The sequence below is a fragment of the Nematolebias whitei genome, chromosome 19 (assembly GCF_014905685.2).
Source record: "Nematolebias whitei isolate Nwh7 chromosome 19, NemWhi1, whole genome shotgun sequence".
In the NCBI taxonomy this organism is placed as follows: Eukaryota; Metazoa; Chordata; class Actinopteri; order Cyprinodontiformes; family Rivulidae; genus Nematolebias; species Nematolebias whitei.
Window position 1 is genome coordinate 7,888,717 of NC_056516.1, and position 8,651 is coordinate 7,897,367.

The 8,651-nt window shown below is 41.8% G+C and overlaps 1 protein-coding gene across 1 annotated transcript in view; it reads right to left on the reverse strand.

The window, feature by feature from the left end:
- Positions 1-1,757: 1,757 nt before the first annotated feature.
- The window catches only part of si:dkey-166k12.1 (solute carrier family 22 member 13), a 14,709-nt gene continuing 7,815 nt past the window's right edge, over positions 1,758-8,651 (reverse strand). The window contains exons 3-10 of the mRNA XM_037693610.1: positions 7,129-7,283; positions 6,358-6,526; positions 6,093-6,207; positions 4,577-4,683; positions 3,452-3,663; positions 3,257-3,365; positions 2,961-3,173; positions 1,758-1,863 (exon numbers count right to left, since the gene is read on the reverse strand). Of these exons, the coding sequence (XP_037549538.1) occupies positions 1,758-1,863; positions 2,961-3,173; positions 3,257-3,365; positions 3,452-3,663; positions 4,577-4,683; positions 6,093-6,207; positions 6,358-6,526; positions 7,129-7,283 (1,186 nt within the window). The remainder of the gene's footprint in view (positions 1,864-2,960; positions 3,174-3,256; positions 3,366-3,451; positions 3,664-4,576; positions 4,684-6,092; positions 6,208-6,357; positions 6,527-7,128; positions 7,284-8,651) is intronic.

Here is an 8,651-nt window from a genome sequence, read left to right on the forward strand (position 1 = left end):
AGTCGGATGTCCACGGGATTAGTTGAACCAGATTTCCTCAGGAAACCCTTGAACCTGCTTCATAAAGCAGATTTTAAGATTTCAGATTAATCCTCTTGCTGCCCTTAGGTCAAAATGATCCCTGAAACATCACCTTTACAACAAACACCTCTGGGTTCATTGTGACCCAAGGGCAGCAGGAGGATTATTTCAATACAACCTCTGTCAAACAGCACATTGTTATAAAATTGTAATTTTTAATCTAGAGCTACATATTAAATGCACATTAATAAGCTTTTATCCCTCTAAACCAGGGGTGCCCAATTGCAATCTACCTGTCGATCTCAAAGGTATTTTGGGTAGATGGTATGGCATTAAAAAAAATAAACATCAGCCATCCATCTATGAAATCTGTCACTTGACTGACAGACAGGGCAGCCAGTCTGAGCCCTGTTTACACCACGTGAAATGTTTGGCCATTTACAGATAACAGCCTCGTTCTCTCTGAAACTGAAGGTTTCTGAATCCAGGTCTGAGGGGAGGTTTTCAGGGGAACCCCCCCACAGAGGTGTGAAATGCTCCAAGTTGGAAGTTGCACATGCACACTCCAGGCGGCTGCAGTCCAAAGTTTTCCTGCTCTAACAACAGTTATAATAAATGTCAGAGAGCAGAGTGTTTTTGTGCTGCTCACCCTTTTTCAACATGTAGGAGCAAAACTAATAAAATCCAGACTCCAAAGAGACGTTGGTGTCTTCACCAGTTTGGACTAACTGTCATGCAGAGACTGCATGTGCAATGAGGGTTGCCAGACACATTTAGAATGTTTAAATAAAATTATTTACCCCCTTCTTTTCTGTGCACATGTTCAACAAACACAACACAACTCTTTTAGAATATATTCACTCAGCACATGTGACAGTTGAGGTCAAAATACTACGATTTTAAAAGTGACAGTACTGTAGTTCATGATTTTTTTTTTTTATCTGGCAACCCGACTGATATGGAAACTAGCGTTTTTGTGTAAACCTGCTCATTTTTTGTTTATTATCTCAAATAAACATTGAAAAAACTAATTTTCACAGGTCGTTCTGTGTAAACAGGGCATTATAGCAGGTAGATCACTTTGACTTGGTCATTTTAAAAGAAGCTCCATGATGAAAAAGTGTGGGCACCCCTGAGCTAAAGAGCAAAATGTTTTCAGTTTTCTCATCTGAAGCTTTCACGCAGACTTTAACACTTAATCAAAGAGCAAAGTCGTCAGAAATGAACTTGGAGATGCTGCTGCTCATCAGTATGAGGAGTGTTAAAGCATAAAACTGAATCAGCTTTTTAGAAGGAACGACATAAATGGGCTCCTACAAAAAGGTAAGGAGCAGGTGAAGACCAGATCTTTGTTCTCTTGTTTCCATTGATAAAAGTTTAGACCTGAAAGGGGCTGTGTGGACTTCTTACTTTACAAAACAAGCTGCAGGGCTGAGAGCTGCATTAGAGACGGAGGCAGCTCTGGTCATCTATAGACAAATATGCAGTCTGTATGTTTTTCTGTAAAGCTGTGTTAAAGATAGAAACTGAAGGATATAAAAAGCTGTACAACAGTTTTGTTAACCTGTTAAAACAGTGAGCTTCTTGTTGAAACACTGAATGTGGTCTTTGTGCTGCAGAGCATGAACACCTTGTTCATAATGGCGTCCTGACATGGAGTTGCACAGAAGATGCTGCGTTGAGTCCGTATTTAGTTTTTAAAGATGCGGTTGTGTTCTGGGACGGATCGAGAGCGCTCATCCTTTTACACCCTTCAGTCCTGCTTGCTCCTGCTTCTCTGTGCCGCTTGCTGACGGGCTGAAGTCTTCACACAGCTCAGGGTTTGTCTTGGTGGGAACCAAGCTGCAGGAGACAAAATGTGAAGCAAATGTGGCAAAGATCAAGAACGAGGAATGTTAAATTTTAATTTCCTCTCAGCAGGTGGCAGGAGTCTGACAACCTTCATCTTTGCCGGATTAACTGGTGAATGCCGCACAAAAGTCTGATTTATTACAGTCCACAGAAGAATCATAGCTGCTGGACGGTTTGTCCTGATCCATCTGGAACATGACGGGTTCACTGAAGCCAACTACAACTCCCTTTTCCAAACAGCCACGGCCTTATTCAATAGTCTAGAAACATAAATACAACTAACAAAGTTAAGCCAGGTCCTCTGGACAGTTGAAACATTTCATCTTTCATCCAGAAGACTTCATCAGTCTAAGGAGCTGCAACAACTCCGTCTTATAAACGGCACCTTATCTGAGTCAGTTTATGGTGCTCAGATGGTTTCTGGAGTCCACCCTCTCCTGAAATCTCTGAATCAGGATGTTTTCAACCACTTTGGCCATGGCTGCCTCAGATGAGTAGGTGGTGGAGCAGGTGGACTCCAGAAACCATCTGAGCACCATCAAACTGGTTGACCCACTATGTAAAGGTGCCATTTATAAGGCTGAGTTTGTTGTGGCTCCTCTGACTGATGAAGTCTTTTGGATGAAAGACAAAACGTTTCAATAAAAGAAACCGTCCAGAGGAGCTGATTTAACTTTGATGGGTAAATACAACTTGTTTGTGCTTTGAATTTTCTCTTTCTACTTATTTGTTCATTTTAGTTTTAGTTCTGGAAATGAGTGGAAATAAAGATGTTTTTGTTGAGAACACAAAAAGCTCCATTTGGTTTTGATCGTGCCATTTTAGTTCTAAAAGCCTCGTCTTTTCAGTTGTTCTACTTCAAAAATGAAAGTAAAAGTTTTTTAATCCCACTAAAATGTGTTTGTGAACGGGAGGGGCAAATGCAGCAGAAAAATCTCTGCTCTTTAAAATAACCAGAGCAGTGTAGACTAGTCCTAGTTTTTACCCTTCACCAGGTTCAAATTGATCTGTCCTTAAAGCTTGCTATGAACAAATAGTTTCACTTTATCTCAGAGTGTACTTATTGTGGGGGGGGTTTCCCCAAGTACCTGTCATCCCAGGTCTCTGCATCGTCCAGCGTGTCTGGCAGAGGTCTGTCGGCAGTTTCAGGCAGAGCCAGGGCAAAGACAGCCCCCAGGAGTGGAGAGGTACCGAAGATGATGAGGGGTGTAGCAGGGCTGTGGTTATCTAGCATGTTGATTATGGGGGCTAACACACCACCCAACCTCGCAAACATGCCGCACACGCCTATCCCCGTTTGCCTAAAGGTACAACGGCAACAAAAGTCTCAAGAATGTGTATATGAGGAAAGTTTAGATGAATTCCAAACACCTGTAAGTCTTACCTTACCACAGTTGGGAATAACTCAGCAGTGTATACGTAGATGACAGCGAAAGAACCCGTTATACCAAACTTGCCGACCATGGCGAGCCCAGTCAGGATATTAGGATGATCTATAAACAGAGACATTTGAGAAGAAGCAGCTCGGAGGTGAAGAGTGCACAGTTTTCAAAAACGTTTCTTTCTGCCGCCGTCCTACCAGCAGGGATGGAGAGCATGAGCAGACAGGCAAGACCGCCAACTGCCAGGAAGCCACTTTGGCTGAGTCTGCGGCTGAACGGCAGGACGAGGAGGACCAGAGTGCGAGCTGGGATCTCAACCAACCCAAACACAAACTGGGTCAGGTACAGGTCTGTCCCTAACCTGGATACACCCAGGGAGAGGCCATAATACACCAGCACATTCACAAACCTGGGATTGGAAACCGGAGACAACAATGAAAGGAGAAGGCAAGGCAAAATTGTATGGCACATTTCATACGAGGAGGCAACTCAAGGTTCTTTACAGAAGAAAAAGTTAATTAAATGTAATAATTTAAGTTGTATTTAATTTAGATCAGATCAGACTGAAGTCTGAGCTCCTCGGGCAGTTTGTTCCACATGTGAGAGGCATGAAAACTAAAAGCAGCTTTGTCACATTTGGTTCTGGTTTGTGGAACAACTTGTCCTGGTTCTGATCTGAGAGGTCTCAGCGGCTCACACTGTATAAGATGGTCCGTTAAGCATGGACAAGGAGTACTTTATAATGTACTCTGTAAGAAACTGGTGACCAGTGGAGTGAATGAAGAACCAGAGTTATTTCCTGAAAGTTTTGGGACTTTGTTAAGATTCTGGCAGTGTCCAACAATGTTCGGTCAAGTCATCTAGACGGGTTCTTTCTTTTTTTTGTGTGCTGAGATGTTTCGCCTGAACATTGTTGGATTTTATACCTGGATTATTGAGCATGGACTTTGGTGTTTTGAACCAGTTTGACATGACTGTCGACGAGGGAGAGGGCAGACACTGGAGGCGAGGGCGTGTCCCAGAGACCATCTTAGCATCATGGATTTTTTTCCACTTTGGAGTAAGCTGTTGGGTGAGAAGCAGTTTTGTTTGGTGTTTCCTCAGGCTGATGAAGCCTTCTGGATGGAGGGAGAAACATCTCAGCACACAAAAGAGAAACTGTCCAGATGACCTGACTGAACATTGTTGGATTTTATGCCTATTGAGCATGAACTTTGGTATTCTTGCAGTGTCGTTCTGGACCAGCTGGAGTTGTTGAATTGTATTTTTTGAAGGAAGGAAATTTAGTTTATCAAATCTGTCACACCAGAAACAGGACGTACCAGATGTAGAACAAGATGATGGCCCGTTTTCTCATCTGAGGCCTTCGTACAAGATCCACTGGAGAGTGGCGCTGCTTCGCCCCACCTAAAATGTCCCACTTTTCATCCTGACATGAAAATGAACACAAACAAATCAAAACCTTGTGGAGTTTTGTTTTCATATTACTGAGATCTATTAAAAAACACACAAATATCCTTAGTTATCATTGTCATAGATGCTGAGCTGGCAGAAACTCACCTAAACTATACTGAAAGTGCGATTTAAACTGAGGTGCTCCATTTTTTAGACGCAGAAGTTATGGTCCATGACTGGCAGAGAGACGAGCAGTTTCATGGCCATGTGTCTGCAGTGGATTTCATTTGTGGAATCTCCATTTGGTCACAGTTTGTTATTTTAGTAACTTTGAATATCCTAAGAGGAGTGGATGGATGTTCATCAATAACTCAAACAAAGGAAAAACCCAACTGAGAAAGAGAGTGCTGAACCTTCTGAAGTGGACAAAGGAATGCAATCGTGGCCCTACAAGACCACTACGACCACAAAGAGCACTGACAGTGGATTACTGCTGAGGGGTTTCCTTCTATTTATTTACATCTGGCCAGGTCAACAAAAACCTGATGAAGTAGGTTTAATCAATAGATAAACATCTACAACTTACTGACTCAAACTAATTCAAGATGGCCGCCACAAACCACTGACCCTACCAAACACAAAAATGCATCAAATCAGCCAATTTTACAAAAATTGAGCTAAAGTTTGGTGTGGTAGTAGCTCAGCATTGTTCCCAAAACAAATGTTGAGAGCTGGTCAACATTTTTACTCAAAACCATTGAGTTAATCCTGTTCTGTTAGCAAAATATCTTATGTTCAGCTGAACAGACTTTAGTGAAATCGTTAGAGTAATGGCTGCCATCTACAGCTCAACAACTTTTTGAATCAACCTGGTTCAAAATGGCCGACACAGCCTACACAAAATGGCTACACTGGTGTGGGAAGAGCTGAATGTCCTTCACAAGGTGCTTATTCCAGTGAAAGTGCCCGGGCTCCACCAGAAGTGCTACAGCTAGCTGCTGCCGCTATTTGAGCTCTAAAATAATCACAGAAATCTGTGTCAACAACTGTGTTAGTTTAAACTAACGATGATGTGAAGGTTTTAAATGTAGCGTTCACAGACACGGCAGAGTTGTTTTAAAACAGCTCAATCCTGTTGGTCTTGCTGGGATTAGCCTTTAGCTTACCAGTCGGATCAGAACTCATATGTACTTCTCCAAATCGAGCCTGTTTAAAGAAATATTATCTTTCTGCAGAATCTCACTTTAAAGGATCTGAACCACTGCTTCATGTAACTTTATTTTTTAAGCGTACAGTAACCAATCGTTTATTTCTTTTTGATTTGTACGTCAGCAATAAACAGGAATGTGAATCACTTCCTTGGACGCTGAAGCAAACAGGCTTGTTGGTTTTATAACGTTTCATGAAATCTGCAGACACACAACGAAACCTAAAGACCCACACCTGGACAGCAGGAGGTAAAACCCGTCCGTTCACAAGTGCTGCTTTTTTCAGGAGTGCGATGGCCTCCTTCCGCCTGTCGTTGGCTATTAACCACCTGGCAGACTGGGGGAGCACCCTGACAGGAGACAGACAGCAAAGAGGTGGACAGAAGCAGGGGAGTGGTGGATATAAGGGCAGAGGAGGAAATGAGTGCAACAAGCAGGACATTCATGAATAGATGAATGCACAGTGGATCTAATGTTTCGATGCAGCTTGACCTTCCCACCATATGTAGAAGATAAGCAGGAAGCCTGGAGCTGATATAGCTAGTTGCAGCTTTCTCCAGTCTCGTATGAGGCACGCCACTCCTGCAAGCAGCATGTAACCCAGGCCAAAGGTGTAGTCTGTGATGATGCCAGCCAGCATGCGCCTCTTGGTGCAGGTCCACTCAGTACCTGGTGGAGAAAAGTAGGGACGAGGAGACGAGAGAACAGGAGGAATTGTGGGTATTTTGTTTGGCTGAAGGTGTTGGGTGGAGGTCTGAGGTGGAGGAAAATGTGGTTGTGGAAGAAACAACACTAATGTTTTTTACAGTTTTGATGGACGGGTCAGAGTTTTGAGTTTTATGAACATCTTTTCTTCATTATGCTTCAACAATCCAAACCAGACAAGGCTGAAGTGTAACTGAAGAACCCAGAGGTCAGAGGAGCCTCATTTTTAGATGGACCCAGTTGAGAATAGATCAGTAAAGCAAAGGACCTTAATGCTTTCACTTACAATGAGTTCAAATAAATAAAATAATTAAAGTTAAAACTCAAACTCCAATCTGAGATTCCAGACTTGAAATTCAACATGGCTGCCTCCTGCAGAACTCCAGTTACACACAGAGCACTGTCTGAGAAAAGACTGGTAGAGTCAAAGGACAGAATAAAATTAATTCATAGAACGGCTCCCCACACTCCACACACAGTTTAGAAAATTGTGATCATGTCTGCCAAAGTTACTTATCTACATTTTGTATCAATTTCTCTCCACGAGTGTTTGTTTTGTGTTTTACCGAGAACAAAAGCGTTGATAATGACTCCGGATATGGTGGTCCCAACTGCAAAGCGAAGAATCACATAAACTGGGAAGTTGGGTGCAAAAGCTACAGCGACTCCGAAGACAGTCTGAAGAGCTATGGACCAGAGCAAGACCAAACGCCGACCATACCTATTACAGAGAGGAGACAGATCTGAGACAATGGAGAATTCAGCAAGAGCACATTCTATGTAACTAAATGTAAAATAATAATAAAAAAAATACTAATAATAACTAGAACAACTGCATGCACTGTGAATACTTATGTTTTTTACTGAAAGCTTCTGAAGAAGTTTAAACCAGGCTGAAAAGTTTTCATGACTAAACAGTTAATACAATTTGAACAGCTGACATTTGCTGAATGCAGGAAAATATGAGCAGAAATGTGTCGAAAAAGCTGACTAGAGCTGAAATTAGCAGAATAAGCTGAAATAGGCAGAAAGATGCTGAACAGATTATGAAAAAGGGAAGTTAGCAAAAAAGAAACGTAAAAATGAGCAGAAAAAGCTGAAATTTAAAAAAAATGTAGCTAAAAAAGCCTAAAATTAAAATGCTGACATTAGCAGAAAGAGGCTGAAAAAGCATATAGTTTAAATTATTTATAAGAATCACAAAAAAAATGCAAAATTAGCAAAAATAATCAATTTAAAAAATGTTGAAAAAGGTCAAAATGTATCAGAAAAATACTTATAAAGTAAATGTAACTGTAAAAAAAAAAGCTGAATTTTGCTGAAAGAAGATGACCAGAGCATAAAAAGGTTGAACTTAGCAGAAAAAGTTGAAAACAAGAACAAAAACAATAAATTTTACAGAAAACAGCTGAAAGGGGCAGAAATAAGCTAAAAAAAATGCTGAATCAGAACAAAAGTTGAAATGAACAATTAAAGGTTGTAAACAGCAGGACATGTTAGACTCGTACAGGACATGTATGAGGACAGCAGGACAGTGGTGAGATGTGCTGTAGGAGTGACAGATAGCTTCAAGGTGGAGGTGGGAGTGCATCAAGGATCAGCTCTGAGCCCCTTCTTGTTTGCTCTGGTGATGGATCGACTAACAGATGAGGTCAGACAGGAATCCCTGTGGACTATGATGTTTGCAGATGACATTGTGATCTGTGGTGAGAACAGAGAACAGGTGGAAGAGAACTTGGAGAGGTGGAGGTATGCACTTGAAGGAAGAGGAATGAAAGTCAACTGTAGTAAGACAGAGTACATGTGTGTGAATGAGAGGGAGGAGGTGGAACAGTGAGGCTACAAGGAGCAGAGGTCACAAAGGTGCAGACTTCAAGTACTTGGGGTCCACTGTCCAGGAAAATGGGGAGTGTGGTAAAGAGGTGAAGAAGAGAGTCCAGACAGGATGGAGTGGATGGAGAAAAGTTTCAGGAGTGATTTGTGATAAAAGGGTGTCAGCAAAGGTCAAAGGAAAAGTTTACAAGACAGTGGTGAGACCAGCTATGTCATATGGTCTGGAGACAGAGACATGGACAAAAAGACAGGAGAC